Source organism: Crinia signifera, chromosome 9 (assembly GCF_055691185.1).
Source record: "Crinia signifera chromosome 9, ASM5569118v1, whole genome shotgun sequence".
NCBI lineage: Eukaryota > Metazoa > Chordata > Amphibia > Anura > Myobatrachidae > Crinia > Crinia signifera.
Genome location: NC_139225.1, coordinates 95,019,252 through 95,036,467, shown reverse-complemented (window position 1 = coordinate 95,036,467; position 17,216 = coordinate 95,019,252). Strand labels below are relative to the sequence as shown.

General features: G+C 45.3%; 1 protein-coding gene across 1 annotated transcript in view; it reads left to right on the top strand.

Annotated features, from left to right (window-relative positions):
* Positions 1–1,977: 1,977 nt before the first annotated feature.
* Positions 1,978–17,216, top strand: part of SLC25A43 (solute carrier family 25 member 43) — a 35,300-nt gene continuing 20,061 nt past the window's right edge. Inside the window, exons 1-2 of the mRNA XM_083159412.1 lie at positions 1,978–2,287; positions 13,383–13,624. Coding sequence (XP_083015538.1) covers positions 2,016–2,287; positions 13,383–13,624 — 514 coding nt within the window. The 5' untranslated portion in view covers positions 1,978–2,015. The remainder of the gene's footprint in view (positions 2,288–13,382; positions 13,625–17,216) is intronic.

Sequence of the window (17,216 nt, the reverse complement as noted above, 5' to 3'; positions counted from 1 at the left end):
GTAGAATTTTCCACAGCGCCCCATTGAGGGTGTGTGTCATACTCCACCCAAAGGGGCGTGTTTATGTCCATATATGGAGAGACTGTGAAAAGAGATTGTCAACAAGGCACCTAGAAGCGTGGGTGTGTACTGCTACATCTGAGAGAATTCTTTTAAAATGACTTATATACAAATGTAGATGAGCCCCAAAGCAGTTAGTAAGAGATAATGTACTTGATAAAGTGCTGGGAAATGGTGCTGATGATTCAATGTAAATGTATCTATCTGTCATTCCTTTTTTTTGGTACTTGTTTCCTAGCACGGCCACCACGATTTCTATCGTGGTGGTCGTGTCGGAAAAAATCGTGTCGGTCGCGTCGGGTGCATACCAAAACGCACACGACGCGACCGACGCGATGTACCCGATTTCTCCATAGGCTTCAATGTTAAATTATTTTAACATTGAAGCCTATGGAGAAATCGGGTCCATCGTGTCCATAGGCTTCACTGTTAAATTTTTTTAACATTGAAACTGAGTCCATTTAACATAGTAAAAAATGGTAAAAGGGCCAATATGGGCCATTTCTCATTGGGTATGTCCCCGTCATGTGTGTAAAAAATAATGGCCCCCCATTGTGGCCGCCACCCCCACGATTGACGCGAACCCGAAGCGTGGCTAGCGCAGCGAGCCCGCGAGGGGCGGCGGTGCGCGTCCTCCGACCTTTTCATTCCCCTACTATCCACGTCGGCGTGGAGTTGAGAATAGATTAGTGTGGCGGGCGCAGCGAGCCATCGAGCCCGAAGCGCGGCGAGCGCAGCGAGCCCCGCGAGGGGACGCTGATACCCTCACAGATCCCTGCGTCCCCTCGCGGGCTTCACAGGTATCAGCGTGCGCTCGCCACGCTTCGGGCTCGGTGGCTCGCTGCGCTCGCCACACTAATCTATTCTCAACTCCACGCCGACGTGGATAGTAGGGGAATGAAAGTCGGAGGACGCGCACCGCCGCCCCTCGCCACACTAATCTATTCTCAACTCCACGCCGACGTGGATAGTAGGGGAATGAAAAGGTCGGAGGACGCGCACCGCCGCCCCTCGCGGGCTCGCTGCGCTCGCCACGCTTCGGGTTTGCGTTAATCGTGGGGGTGGCGGCCACAATGGGGGGCCATTATTTTTTACACACATGACGGGGCCATATCCAATGAGAAATGGCCCTTATTCGGCCTTTTCCCATTTTTTACTATGTTAAATGGACTCAGTTTCAATGTTAAAATAATTTAACATTGAAGCCTATGGACAAATCGGGTCCATCGCATAGGCTTCAATGTTAAATATTTTAACATTGAAGCCTATGGAGAAATCGGGGGCATCGCGTCGGGCGCGCATAGGCTTTAATGTTAAAATATTTTAACATTGAAGCCTATGGGGAAATCGTTGGCATCGCGTCGGTCGCGTCGTATGCCTTTTTAAGGCACACGACCGACGCGATGTACCCGAGTACTGCTTTTGTCAAAGGAAATCACGGGCATCGTGTGCCTTAAAGTTAAGGCACACGATGCCTGCGATTGTGGCCGTGATAAGAAACAAGTACCCTTTTTTTCACCAAAAAAATGTAACAGTGTAATGTGGGCTAGGTGAAAATAAATGAGGGAGATTGCTAGACTAATGAGGGAGATTGCTTCTATTTCAGGGAGTCTCCTGCAGAATGCAGGAGGGTAGGCAACTATGCACTAAAGCAGCTAATATAACCATGCAGTGTGTACACATACATGGAAGTGAATGAAATACACAATACATTATAGAACAGAACCTCACGTGGTGGAGGTTGCTATAACAACTGTGAATGGAGCTCTGCACATCTCTCCTCTATTTTTGATTATAAATAAACCTCCATGTTTCTGATGTATTCAGCACAGTGGGCGGAGCTTGTTACCGAGGCCACCAATCACAGACACAGGTACAATTCTCCTTGTATGAGCAGTGCTACTGCCCCCGCCTGGCGCTATGAGGCTACTGCATACACATTGCATAAACGGTATATGACAAGTTTACAGAGGGACCCCAGGCTGAGCTCCTGGCAGAGCACACTATGTGGGGGGACAGCCGGGGTGCTGAGCCGCAGTGCGACTGCTCCCCTGGATGTGGTGAAGATACTCACCCAAGTGGGCACTTTCCACTCCAAGCAAGGCTTTCTGAGCACGTTCCGGCTGCTGTACAAGGCGGAGGGACTGAGAGCTTTCTGGAAGGGTAATCTAACCGCATGTGTGCGCCTGTTCCCGTACAGCGCTGTGCAACTATCGGCCTACCACAGGTGAGCACTGCTCTACCCTCCTGTCTGTACTCTCCTTATTCCCTCTGTGCTTGCAGAATGCTCCTATTGGGACTGTATGCTTCTATATGTCTGTAAGGGACGTGCCAGGGGTTCTAAAGAGTTTCTGCAGCAGCCTGTGGTTATCCATGCACTAGCCCTGCTGGCTTGTGTAATGATGCTGCTGTGTTAACTTCAATGCTTTGCATTGTTACCTGATGTCCTGCATGTACAGCCCTGAGATATGGCAGGACAGTCATTTCACGTTTACTGGTTTGAAGAGAAAAACAAAAAACACCAACAATGTTTTCTAGAGATGTGTTTATGCCAGTGAGTCCTGTATGTATATATATATATCCTTTCAGTGCTGGGTTACTGCAGGTTAGGCGACTGTGCCAGGGTGGGAGGATCAGGGCTCAGGACACCTTTCTCTCTTCCAATCCGGGTGTGAGGAGCTGGGTCATATGAGGCAGACGTCATCCTCCCAACATGAAACCATACCCCTGGCAGTCTGAGAGCTGTCATCCCTAATCATGTGGGCAGATCTACTGGCACTTGCTATGTCAGATCTATTGAGAGATGTTTCGGATACTGTATTGTGGTTGCTACAGCATATCCGCAGTAGAAGTAACTGTATGACAAAGTAGATTTCTAGTTGTAATAAGTTGGTGGTCACTGTTGACAATGACTACATTCAGGGGCGTAACTACCATAGGTGCAGGGGGTGCAGCTGCTATGGGGCCCAGAGCTGAAGGGGGCCCATCTTTGCTGTCAAACTAATATGTTTTGCATACATTTATCACAATCAGTTGCTAAACAGGGGGCCCTTACAAACTTTTGCTATGGGGCCTCCGAATATCTAGTTACGCCTCTGACTACATTGACTGCTGTTTTCAATGTAGGTCTAAAGTTCTAATATTTGCACTGTAAAAATGTGTTCAAAGTATCATTTTTACTATAACGATATACTGCTGCCATTGATGTAGCTGCTGTCGACAGTGTGCTATTGAACAAGTATCTATTGCTGTCTCAAAACTAGCTTAAATGAAAGCGGAACATTGAGCGTATACTTCCTATCTCCATTTTCTATATTAGTTTTTTTACGGCATTGTGGGGGATCATTTAACAAGTGATAGTGTTGTCCTCCCTCGTTACGAATGTTAAATGGTGCTCCAGCCAATCAGCTCTCATCATGTGTTTGAAAAATGACAGTTAGGAGATGATTGTCTTGCACTATTTTAGAGGAGCTTTCTTTTATGGTCGAGTGAGGCTATATAATAATAGTTGCCATTTTGCAGATTTTTCTCCTGGGGCGAAATGAGGTTGTAGTTGCAAAATGGCAACTCGCCCCCCCCCCCCCCCTTTACATATAAATTAATCAACACCTTGGACCTTATGGGATTCAATTAATTAGACCAGTGGTTCTCCAAACTCTGTCATCAGGATTCCAAAGAGTTCATGTTTTCCAGGTCGCCTTTGGGTCCCGGAAAACATTGATCATGCACATGTGCACATGCTAGGTGATGTGTAAAATGTCAATTCTTTGGGGTTTGATGATTGGGAGCCTATGTACTAAGCTTGAAGAGAGATAAAGTAGACAGAGTTAAGGTACCAAGGTACCAACTAATCAGCCCCTAACTGTCATGTTACAGGCTATATTTAAAAAAATTACAGGAGCTGTTTGGTTTGTAGGGATGACCATTGGTGGGTTTATGATCAATGGTCATCGTCAGCACAAACATTAATGGATAGCATCATTGGTGTATATCTCCTATATATTTGGCTACATCTGTCACTCAAAGTGGGTGTCTGTGTCTATAACGCTCTGTTCCTGGACTTTCCTCTTAATGTGTGATTGCCTTCATCTGTGCTGAACACCTTTCTGAGAAATTAACCTGTTTAAAACAGGTGATGGCAATCATACATTAAGGGGAAGTCTAGAAACAGAGCATTGTGTCCCTCCTGGAGAGGGTCATGTTGGGAGGTATGTGACAGAGAACCAGCCCAGTGAGCCCACAGACAGTGCCAGACACCCACTGCCTTCCCATGTTGCCCAGCACTGCTACTCCACAGCCACCAGGTGAGCGCCCCCCTCCCGCGATTTGCGGCAAACCCCCCCCCCCCCCCGCGCGCCCCCCCTCCCGCGATTCGCGGCAAAAACACCCGCTCCCCCGCGACCCCCCCTACCGCGATTCGTAGCAAAAACACCCCCGCGACCCCCCCTCCCGCGATTCGCTGCAAAAAGAACCCCCCCACGACCCCTCCCGCAATTCGCGGCATAACCACCACCCCGCGACCCCCCCTCCCGCGAATCGCGGCAAACCCTCCCCCGTGACACCCCCCCCCCCCCGATTCGCGGAAAAAACACCCCCCCCCCCGCGACCTCCCTCCCGCGATTCGCGGCAAAAAGAACCCCCCCACGACACCCCTTGCACGATTGGCGGCAACCCCCCTGCGACCCCCCTCCCGCGATTCGCGGCACCCCCCCCCCCCCCGCAATTCGCAGCAGCCCCAGGATTAAATGGCACATGCAAAACACTGACATGGCTATGGTCGACAATGAAAAAGGTTGACATGAGTTTTTGAAGATTTATTTTTAATTTTTTTAATTTTTTCATATTCATTGTCATGTGTCGACATGGACACCAATGAAGTGGCACACTTATGTCAACATTTACATGTGTTGACCTTTCTGTGTTGATTTTTTCTTGTGGCGATTCGCGTCACACCCCCCCGCAACCCCACCCTCCCGCGATTCGCGGCACCCCCCGTGACCCCCCACCTCCCGCAATTCGCGGCAACCCCCCACCGGAACCCCTGTGAACCCCGCCCTCCCGCGATTCGCGGCACCCACCCCCGCGACCCCCCTTCCCGCAATTCGCGGCACCCCCCCGTGATTCGCGGCAGCTCCAGAATTAAATTGCACATGGAAAACACTGACATGGCTATGGTCGACAATGAAAAAGGTTGACATGAGTTTTTGAAGTTTTTTTGTCATTTTTTGAATATTTTCATATTCATTCTCATGTGTCGACATGGACACCAATGAAGTGCCACACTTATGTCAACATTTACATGTGTTGACCTTTCTGTGTTGATTTTTTTCTTGTGGCGATTCGCGTCACACCCCCCCACCCCCTCCGCAACCCCCACTCCCGCGATTCACGGCACACACACACACACACACCTCCCCCGCGATTCTCGGCACCCCACCCCGTGACCCCCCCTCCCGTGATTCACGGCACACCCCCGCGACCCCCCCCTCCCATGATTGTTCACAACCCCCGCCCCCGTAACCCCCCTCCCGCGATTTGCGGCAACCCACCCCGCGACCCCCCTCCCGCGATTCTCTGCAATCCCTCCCCTCCCGCGATTCGCAGCATCCACCCCCCCACAACCCCCCCCTCCTGCAATTCGCGGCACCCCCCGCGACCCCCCCTCCTGCAATTCGCGGCACCCTCCGCGACCCCCCCTCCCGCGATTCGCGGACACCTAAGTTGCAATACAGGGCATCTTTCATACAATTCTAACCATATTTCTCATATACAAACGTTCACAAATTAAGGGGGCGCAGCCCCTTACGACGGTGTGAAGAGCGCCCGTAGGGCGCGATGAATCACCTAGTATGTATATATATATATAACAAGACTGTGCTTACCGGCCTTTGCTCAGGTATTCAAGAAATTCAATCGGACACAACTGGCTTTGTGCAACGTTTCGGGATCCTTTATTTAAATCCCGTCATCAGGCAGTGTGTCTTAATAGGGAGTCTATATCCCTATTTTTATCTTTTAAACAATATCAATAAAAGGATGATGATGATGATAAGAGTGCCCTCAAACCAATGACAGTTCTGTTTTCTCCTGTCCTGCTTCATCGCTGGTCATCCCTAGTTGGTTTGAGAACCACTGAATTATATTCCTTTCACACTGAGCCCCAACACGTGTCAGATCTGGGATACTGAACATGGGTGGGAGCCAGGGCTTCAGCTATACTTCCTACTTTCACACCTCCGCTGGTACCCATGTTGTCACAAGCGATGTTGCCAGGTATAATGTGCTGGATGTAGAAACATAGAAACATAGAATTTGACGGCAGATAAGAACCACTTGGCCCATCTAGTCTGCCCCTTTTTTTAAACATGTTACCTCAAACCATATTTGATCCTTATTTTTTTGTAAGGATATCAGTATGCCTATCCCAAGCATGTTTAAATTGTACTACTGTATTTGCCTCTACCACCTCTGATGGGAGGCTATTCCACTTATCTACTACTCTTTCTGTGAAAAAATTCTTCCTCACATTTCCCCTGAATCTTCCTCCCTCTAGTTTCAGTGCATGTCCTCGTGTTCTGTTGCTCCTCTTCCTGTGAAGAATGTCTCCCACCTGTACCTTGTTAAAGCCCTTGATATATTTGAAAGTTTCTATCATGTCCCCCCTTTCCCTTCTCTGCTCTAAAGTATACATATTAAGATCTTTTAGTCTTTCTTGGTATGTTTTGTGATGTAGGCCATGCACCATTTTAGTTGCTCTTCTTTGTACAGTCTCTAATGTATTTATATCCTTCTGGAGATATGGCCTCCAGAACTGAACACAATACTCTAAGGGGCAGATTTATTAAGCTTGGAGAAGAGATAAACTGGAGATAAAGCGGAGAAAAGGTAAAAGGAGATAAAGCACCAGCCAATCAGCTGTGTTTGAAAAAGACAGTTGGGAGTTGATTGGCTGGTGCTTTATCTCCTTTTACCTTTTCTCCACTTTATCTCCAGTTTATCTCTTCTCCAAGCTTAATAAATCTGCCCTCAAGAGAGGTCGTACCAATGTCCTATACAGTGGCATTATTACTTCTTTCTTTCTACTGCTGATACCTCTCCCTATGCAACCAAGCATCTGACTTGCCTTCTTTATTGCTTTGTTACATTGCCTACCTGCTTTTAAGTCCCCTGAAATAGTGACACCTAGATCCCTCTCTTCCTCAGTAGTTTCCATTATAGTGCCATTTATACTATATTGAGTCTTTGGATTTCTGAGACCCAAGTGCATGATTTTGCATTTTTGGGCATTAAACTGTAGTTGCCATTCTCTTGACCATTTCTCTAATCTGCCTAGATCCTCATGCTGTTTTGGATCCTGTATATTGCTGGTTTTGAGATATTCTACAACTCTTTGTTTTAAGAGTGTTTCCATCAATTTCCCTACTACTGATGTAAGGCTCACTGGTCGATAGTTGCTTACCTCTTCCTTGCTTCCACTTTTGTGCAGTGGGACTACATTTGCTGTTTTCCAGTCCTCTGGGATTACTCCAGTAGCTAGTGACTGGTTGAATAATTCTGTTATTGGTTTTACCAGCTCCCCTTTAAGCTCTTTTAGTATCCTTGGATGTATCCCATCTGGCTCCATTGATTTATCCACTTTCAGTTTTGAGAGTTCTGTGAGGACTTTCTCCTCTGTAAATGTACTTGTCTCTCCCTCAGTTTTCTGACTATACTTGCAACTTAACTGTGGCCCCTTCCCCTCTCTTTTAGCAGTGAATACTGAGCAGAAATAATTATTAATATTATCTGCTATTACATTGTCCCCCTCAAGAAAACTTCCACTCTCTGTCTTCAGTCTAATTATTCCACTTTTTGTTTTTCTCCTTTCACTTATATACCTAAAAAAAGTTTTCCCCCCTTTACCCACTGACTGGGCCATTTTCTCTTCAGCCTGTGCTTTTGCACATCTGATTACCTTCTTAGCCTCCTTCTGTCTAACAAGATACACCTCTTTGTCCTCATTCTTCTGCGTCTGCTTAAATTTCTTAAAGGCCAACTTTTTTGCTTTCACAATACTTGCTACTTCTTTTGCAAACCACAATGGCTTTCTTTTTCTTGTGTTTTTCCTAACTCTTTTGACACAAAGTTCTGTTGCTTTTAGAATTGCACTTTTTAATTTTTCCCACTTATCCTGCACTCCTTCCAAGTTCTTCCACTCTGCCAAAGAATCCCTTGCAGAGTTTCCCATCTCTACAAAATCAGCCTTCCTAAAATCTAACACCTTTGTTTTTGTGTGCGATGAGTCAGTCTCTGTCTTTATTTTGAACCATACTGCTTGATGGTCACTGGATCCCAGATTTTCACCCACATTTATGTCAGATATTCTGTCACCATTTGTAAGTATTAAGTCTAATATTGCATCCTTACGAGTGGGCTCCCTCACCAATTGCTGGAGGGATGCTCCTTGCAAGGAATTCAGCATGTCCCTGACGATATTGCTAGCAACCTCTGCTTGTGTAATGAAGGAAGTAGCAATATGTTGCTCCGACCTTCGTTATTTTGCTCAATGCGTACAAAATTTCCAAAATGTTGGTCCCTTAGGCTAACATGATAGAGACTTTCAAATATACCAAGCATTTTAGCAAAGTACAGGAGGGTGAGATTCTTTAAAGAAAAAGCAGTATTAGAACTGCATTGAATGCACTGAAACTGGAGGGAAATAAGTTCAGGGGAGATTTAAGGAAACTACTTCAGGGAAAGAGTAGTGGATAAGTGGAATAGCCTCAAATCAGAGGTGGTAGAGCCTTAAGCCCCCATACACTAGTACGATATGGCTCTTTCTGGAAGGATTTCGACTCATCAGGCCGGAAAATCATGTGAAAAGTGTCATATCGTATGTCATTTACATCCGATCAAATGTGCGGTCCTGTGCACATTGGATCTGGAGATTGTCCTGGCTGCTACAAGGATACAGTATATCATATCCTGGGCCAGTGAATGGCATGATACATTATAGGCAGAAGGACCGAATACAGCCAAAGTAACGCATACAAGGCTGCATGCGATACCTCAGCTGAGTGAATGTGGGCCTTTAAACAGTAGAGCAATATAAACTTGCCTGGGATAGATATATGAATATGTTTGCAAAGAACAAAGGATGAAATTGGGTTGAAGTTGCCCAAAGGATAAAAAAAAGGGCAGACTAGATGGGTCCAGTGGTTCTTATCTGGCCAAATACTGTTTCTATGTTACCAATGATGGAGCCCCCCCCCCCAAAAAAAAAATATTTGGGACATTAAACATGTAAACCTGAAACCTGCCTAACCGAATTGGGATGCCCTCCAATTACGCCCTGCTAGTGTATAGGCAAAATCATGGTGTTTAGATTTATAGTATACAGGATGAGTATCCCATATCCAAATATCCGTTATCCAAATTATTCCAAAAAGCATACATTCCAGAAAGTGGGGGGGGGGGGGATTTCTTGCTAAAAACCTACAGGGGACATCTGTAACAGCACTACTGAGGACATGATATGTAACTGGCACTACTGAGGACATGATATGTAACTGGCACTACTGAGGACATGATATGTAACTGGCACTACTGAGGACATGATATGTAACTGGCACTACTGAGGACATGATATGTAACTGGCACTACTGAGGACATGATATGTAACTAGCACTACTGAGGACATGATATGTAACTGGCACTACTGAGGACATGATATGTAACTGGCACTACTGAGGACATGATATGTAACAGCACTACTGAGGACATGATATGTAACAGCACTACTGAGGACATGATATGTAACAGCACTACTGGGGACATGATATGTAACTGGCACTACTGAGGACATGATATGTAACTGGCACTACTGAGGACATGATATGTAACTGGCACTACTGAGGACATGATATGTAACAGCACTACTGAGGACATGATATGTAACAGCACTACTGGGGACATGATATGTAACTGGCACTACTGAGGACATGATATGTAACTGGCACTACTGGGGACATGATATGTAACTGCCACTACTGGGGACATGATATGTAACTGGCACTACTGAGGACATGATATGTAACTGGCACTACTGAGGACATGATATGTAACTGGCACTACTGAGGACATGATATGTAACTGGCACTACTGAGGACATGATATGTAACAGCACTACTGAGGACATGATATGTAACTGGCACTACTGAGGACATGATATGTAACTGGCACTACTAGCGACATTATATGTAACTGCCACTACTGGGGACATGATATGTAACTGGCACTACTGGGGACATGATATGTAACTGGCACTACTGAGGACATGATATGTAACTGGCACTACTGAGGACATGATATGTAACTGGCACTACTGAGGACATGATATGTAACTGGCACTACTGGGGACATGATATGTAACTGGCACTACTGAGGACATGATATGTAACTGGCACTACTGAGGACATGATATGTAACTGGCACTACTGAGGACATGATATGTAACAGCACTACTGAGGACATGATATGTAACAGCACTACTGAGGACATGATATGTAACTGGCACTACTGAGGACATGATATGTAACTGGCACTACTGGGGACATGATATGTAACTGGCACTAAATATGTGCAAGACAATGATTGCTTGGCATTCAAATACATTACCTGATAGTAAACAATTTTTGTTTCATGTTTTGAAACCTTGTTTTATGCACAAATAATATATAATATTTGTTTGTATTTCATGTGATTGATGTGTTTGTACAACATAAATGCAAGATACTTCAAGATACATAATTGAAATATAAAAATATTCTGAAATACGGAATAATCCGTTATCCAAAATTCTCCTGGTCCAAGCATTTTGGATAAGGGATACTCAACCTGTATTCTTATACACTTATTAAAGGTTCATGCTGGTAATAAGTGTATGAGAACAGATGAGAAAAAAGCTATGTACTGTAACTGTCTGATTTAATAAGTAGGTAAACCGACAATTGATGGGAATAAATGTACAGACATGGGAGCAGAGCAATGGAAATAATTGCTGTTCCCTGGTAACAATGTTATATAAACATACATGATCATGCTGCTTTCCCACTGCCAAACCGGCTCTGACCCATTTTTTTTTAAATGTTTCTTTAACCAGGTCAGATCAAGTTTAACCCCATTCATACTGCATTTTGTAAACAGTATATTACTGGTTAATTACCGTTTTTGTACCTTTCACATTGCACCCGTTGTGAAAGGTACACAGTAATTAACCAGTAATATACCATGCAGTAGGCAGCACCTAGTAACACTCCCTCCCCTGGTACCCGGCAGTGAGGTAGGCAACGGGCGTGCACGGGTCACTAGGAGGCACGAATCCTGCTCATTACATATGCACGTATGAATGATCTGCTCATTACATATGCACATATGAATGAGCCACTCATTACCTATGCGCCCGCTAGTTCCCATTTGCAGCAGGGACCCCGCCGATGAAATCACACTCTCCTAATGGACCTGCTTCCTCCGCCAGAGCACAGACTGTGCTGCCCGGATCCCCAGGATTGCTGCCAGGTACTAGGGGTGGGGTACCAGCTGCAAGGTACCAGGGGAGGGGGGGCAGGACAGGTACCAGGGGAGGGGAGGAGACCAGTGTGGGATACCGTTTAAGACCCTAAGATGTTCCTTATGCATTCATCCCAGCAGGCCCTGCCATCGTTTTAGCATCAGCAGCAAAGTCATTAGCAGCAAAGTGAACATTTCCCATTCTGGGTATAGTTGTTCTGTAAAGTAACATTTTCTGATTTGAATATAAATTATTGGTCAAATTGTTAGTTCTAAAACAAAGAACTTTTCATTTCCAGCAGAACACCACCCCCACAATGAGCAGTTATGTCTGCACATGATTTCTGCCATGGCATCCGGCAGTTATAAATGTCATTCTGATACACTTTTGTTTCCTTGTATCCTACTCAGACATCTACTTGCTTGATGCATTTGCTACAGTAACCACATGTGAGGCAAATGCACTCTTTTATAGGCTTTATTTATTATTTTTTAAATAGTTTGCATGCACTTTACACATGACCGTACATATCATTCTTTAGATACCATTTTCCTGCCCAATTGAGCTTGCAATTCAGAACCAGAAGAAGTATTCTGAAAACAAATGAGGGCCAGAGATGGTACTGTATACTAGAGTAATAAAGAACCCAATAACACACCTGTTTTTTTGATCCATGGTAAATACTTACTGAGCTCTACAGTGCATGATGCAGGACCCAGAATGGGACCGCTGTAAAGTTGAAAGAGAGACTTCATCCGAGGCAAATAAATAAATAATGGCAATTGTAAGGTAAAGGAATGTCAGCTATGGCACCTGGTGTCAGGACCCTTGTGCAGCAAGCTGGATGGCCGCATTGGGTACAGGAGAACAGTTTGTGATACGTTTTATCCCTGATTTTGTGGAGTCATTTTAGAAATAGGGCTTATTCGCTGCGCCGCCCATTCTTCGGGCACGGTGCCTCACTGTGCCCGACACAGGACGCATGTTGGTGCATGTTGACCTTCAGTGGTCGACCCAATGTATGTCAATCTTCCTCTTGTTGACCCTATGACCCATACCGATATGGGGAAGGGCTGCCGATTTTGACATTCCCAAGTGCCACAATTTCTTATAGCAGCCCTGCCTGTAAGTACTGTATATCTGTTTTCACCTTGAACTTCAGTGTAGCATCTGTAATGCCAAGCCTTTGTTGCTGAAAGACAGACGAACAACAGATTGTTTTAATACAACAGAGTGATATCTCCAGTCTAAATCAGGGTTGCCGACTTTTGTAGTCTCCTCTCCGGGAGAAGCCCGGTGAGGAGACTTTCAGTAGGACTTTGGGAGGCGGGGTCTTTCATGTGATGTCATTGAACCCCACCCCCATGATAGTAAATGGCCTGATTTGCCAATCTCCGTGGAGGGGCGGGGCTAAAATGATGCGTTATGACACTTTAGCCCACGCCCCCTCATCGGAGCTCAGCAGATGGGGTTATTTAAATGTCCCGGTCAGGCAGAGGATCAGGGGGTGGAGCGGGGGTCCTCCAGATTCTGGGAGGGTTGCCCACCTTTCCAGGGGGCTGGGAGGGGGACCCGATTTTCGGGACCCTCCCGGGCATTCCAGGAGGGTAGGTAACTCTGGTCTAAATACATTTAGAAAACGCTTTGAGTTCTACAAGTGAAATTGTTGTCCTTGTCCGTATTCTTGGTTATAAAGGAACGGCTAATGTGGCTGAATTTATTTTACATTTGTTTGCTTTTGTCATAATGTTTTTTCATATTCTCTTTATTATAGGTTAACAATGCTGTTTATGGATGATTTAGGACATATCTCACAATGGGAAGTCATTGCTGCTGGAAGCATGGCTGGGATGTTGGCAGCAGTTATAATCTATCCCACTGATGTCGTCAAGACTCGTCTTATTGTTCAGAACAGCATGGAGCCAACATACAGAGGGATCGTCCATACTTTGTATTCTGTGTACTATCAGGAAGGCTTCCGGGCCTTGTATCGAGGAGTTTCACTTTCAATTCTTGGTGAGGGTTAGATGTATATAATATTAGGGTTATTCAACAGATGGTATTGTTTATATAGAGTATGCAGCTCATACTTGCCTACTTTTGAAAACAAGTTTCAGGGAGATTATAGTTGGTAGTAGAATTTTGCACAGCGCCCCATTGAAGGGGCGTGTCAAGCTCCACTTAATGGGCATGTCAAGTTCCATATATGGAGAGATTGTGAAAAGAGATTGTGAACGTGGCCCCTAGAAGCGTGGGTGTGTACTGCTACATCTGAGAGGAATCTTGTAAAATGACTTATATCCAAATGTAGATGAGCCCCAAAGCAGTTAGCTACTATACTTGGTAAAGTGCTGGGAAATGGTGCTGATGATTCAATGTAACTGTATCTGTGTCTCGTTCCTTTTTTCCCCAAAAATATAACAGTGTAATGTGGGTTAGGTGAAATGAGGGAGATTGCTAGACTAATGAGGGAGAGAGGGAGATTGCTGCTTTTCAGGGAGTCTCCTGCAGAATGCAGGAGGGTAGGCAACTATGATGCAGCTCTAAATAGAATCCACAATATCAACCCATAAGAACGTACAATTGTTTACTATATTTCTTGGTTTCTGCCTTTTTCCCACTTTATAGCTTTTATATGTGTCTCTGAAGTAGTGACTTTTGTAGTCATAGTTTTATTATTTTTATATATTTGTTTTGTTACTGTATAATATAAAATTTCCATTATGAGAAACTCTACAGTGTACTTGTTGGTTGCCTCCTGCCCACAGCAAATCAGATATTTCATACTAGCAGGTACTTTCCATACAGCCATTGTCTAATGCCGGGTACATACTAGCGATGTGTGTACCTGCCAATATTGGCGGTGGGGATCCTTAGCAGCTACTTCAATGGATGGAGTTGTTAAAAATGCACGGGAGCAAGCATTATTAATGATATTGAGTGTACACATTAGACGTGGAAGCAAAATATATTTGTACTTTCTCATCTAGTGTGTATGGGGCTTTGCAATCCAGGTTTTAAGGATATCCATTTTTGAACACAAGACACTTTGTTAAATCAAATTGACTGATTTACAAATTAAGGGCCTTATTCTGTTTGGTGCGGTCCGTTCTGAATTCTTTCGGAGGGCACTTTTTAGCTATCTGCGCCTGCGTAGGCAACGCAATGCGCATGTGCAACGTACTGTCTGCGCACTCGTTCTCACCAATACCGTCTACAAATGTGCACCGAACTCCCTCGGGACATATGGGCGTAATATAGGCGTCATGTGGGCGTACACAAGGGCGCGGTTTCAAAGTGGGCACAACTGGGCGTAAATCTGGGCGTACACGTGGGAGTGCACGAACAATGGTAGGCGTGCATTCGGACCGGACACCGAGTGCAATTGAACCAACATGGCAGAAATCTGCGGAGTCCATAAGCAAGTTTCAGTTCTCGGAGAGCACTGGTTCATGCACTAGGCATTCGGATCGCCCAATTAGTACGGCCGCACCTTAAACACTCGCAGCTGACCACAATACAATCCACTCTAGTCATTAGTGATTAATTACACTCTTTTTACAGGTTCAATTGGAACCACTAAGACAGGTAAAGGGGCAACAATGAAGTAATAACACTTAACATGATGTAAGGGTTAATCTAAAGTGCAAGTAATGTGTTTAATTATCAATTGGTAAGTAATTGATTACATTTAAAAATAATCTATGTGTTATGAGGTAGGCTAATTGGATAAGTGTGTCATGTTGCAGAAGCATGACTTCCGAATAGATTAGTGAGGTTTGCGGAAATACACCAACTCGGTGCGTACGGTCAGCTTCCCGTCCGTTCGGACGCAGTAAGACTGTGCAGAATTTTTGAGTTCCCACTGCACACACGTTTGGATGCAGTCTGAAGACACTCCCTCATCTTAGCGAGTCCGTCCAAACGGATGCGGACGACCTGTGGGCGTGTGTTCTTAGAATGTCCGCACGGCGTGGCGTTCGGTCAGTTCCGAAAAAAACTCGGAACGGACCGCCTCAACCAGAATAAGGCCCTAAGTGTCCTGTGCTTAAACATTGATATCCTTAAACTATGGACTGTAATCCAGAGCTTGATAAAATGTGGTTTAATTTGCTTTTACTGAATGAGCAAGCAAATAAGGCCCGATGCAGGTCCCGAAGCTACTGTGGCAGCAGATACAGACCTTGTGCATGTGCCAGATCTGTGCAGTGTTTCTTTGTGTAAAAGTAAAACAAAGGGTCAAAAAAAAAAGGGAAAAGAAACTGTGTGGGGTCCACCCTCCTAATCATATCCAGCCAAGGGCTTTTGGAGCTGGTTCTAAAAATGAAGGGGAAAAAAATGTTGTTTTGTTCCCCTGCCTTTAAATAAACTGCCCCAAGATCTTGGCGCGGTCCTGGTTCCAAAAATAGGAAAAAGGACTTGGGGGTCCCTCGTATATTTTTTGAAACCAGCATCAGGCTCCACTTGTCAGAAAGGCAATGTCACAACTGGGGACACATTTAGAGTGGTCCCTGGGGCTGTAGCATTAACCCCCAACTAGTCATTCCTGCCCAGGGTCCCTGGGGGGAATGGGCACCCCCCCCTTCGAATAAAAGCCCTCTCCACGGCACCCAAGGGCCAGGGCGGAAGTCCAGTGCTATTGTCGCCACCCCTCGGCCAAGTTAATAGCCATCAAGTGTAAAAATACCAGAGAAACTGCAGGTAACCCAACAAACTAAAGAAAATCCATGTATAGACATGAATGGGGGGCCTCCACGTGACCTATGTCACTTACAGAGCCATAAGCCAATCAGGCTCCTGGTTGGCTGAGCTGCCACTCAAGTGGAGTTTATACACTGCTATGGGCAAAATATGGCTTACCACAAACCACAAAGGTTGATTAAGTCAAACCACAAGCTTGACCCAATTAACCTTTGTGGTTTGTGGTGTAAACCTCATTTTCCCACAGATATGGTTGTAAGTACCCATAATACTTGAGATTCTCCAAATACCAGCAAGCTGGAGAGGCTTACTGGGACCTGTAGTTCTACAGGTAAAACACAATATTACCTTTTTTTTTCACTTCACTAGCTATGAACTCGGCCCCATAGCCCAGGTGTGCTGGGCATAGCACCAGCTTTCAGCCCTCACCCTTGTGTGCCATGGAGGGGGCCTTTATTGGTGGAGGGCGGGTGCCCATTCCCTCAGGGATCCTGGCCAGGGCTGATTGTTTGGGATGGTTAATGCCGTGGCCCCAGGGACCAGTATAAATGTATCAATGGGCTGTGGCATTACCTTACTGAATAGTGGAGCCCAGTGTTTTAAAAAATATGGGCGACCCCTACTTCGTCATCTCTTATTTTTGGAACTAGGACCAGTCCTGAGCCCAGTTCTGATTATTTAATTACCCTGTTGTTTTTTTTTTTTTAGAACCAGCATCAGCTCAAAGATCCAGTGGCTGGTTATTCTTAGGAGGGGTACCCCATGCAGTTTGAAGAAAACATTTTTGAACTCTTTCTTTTACACTTTCTTCCTTTTACTTTTATACACAGAGGCACTGCATGGCTCTTACAGGTGTGTACATTCTTCTTTAAACATGTCAGGCAAAAGAACTTCTATTTGAAAAGAG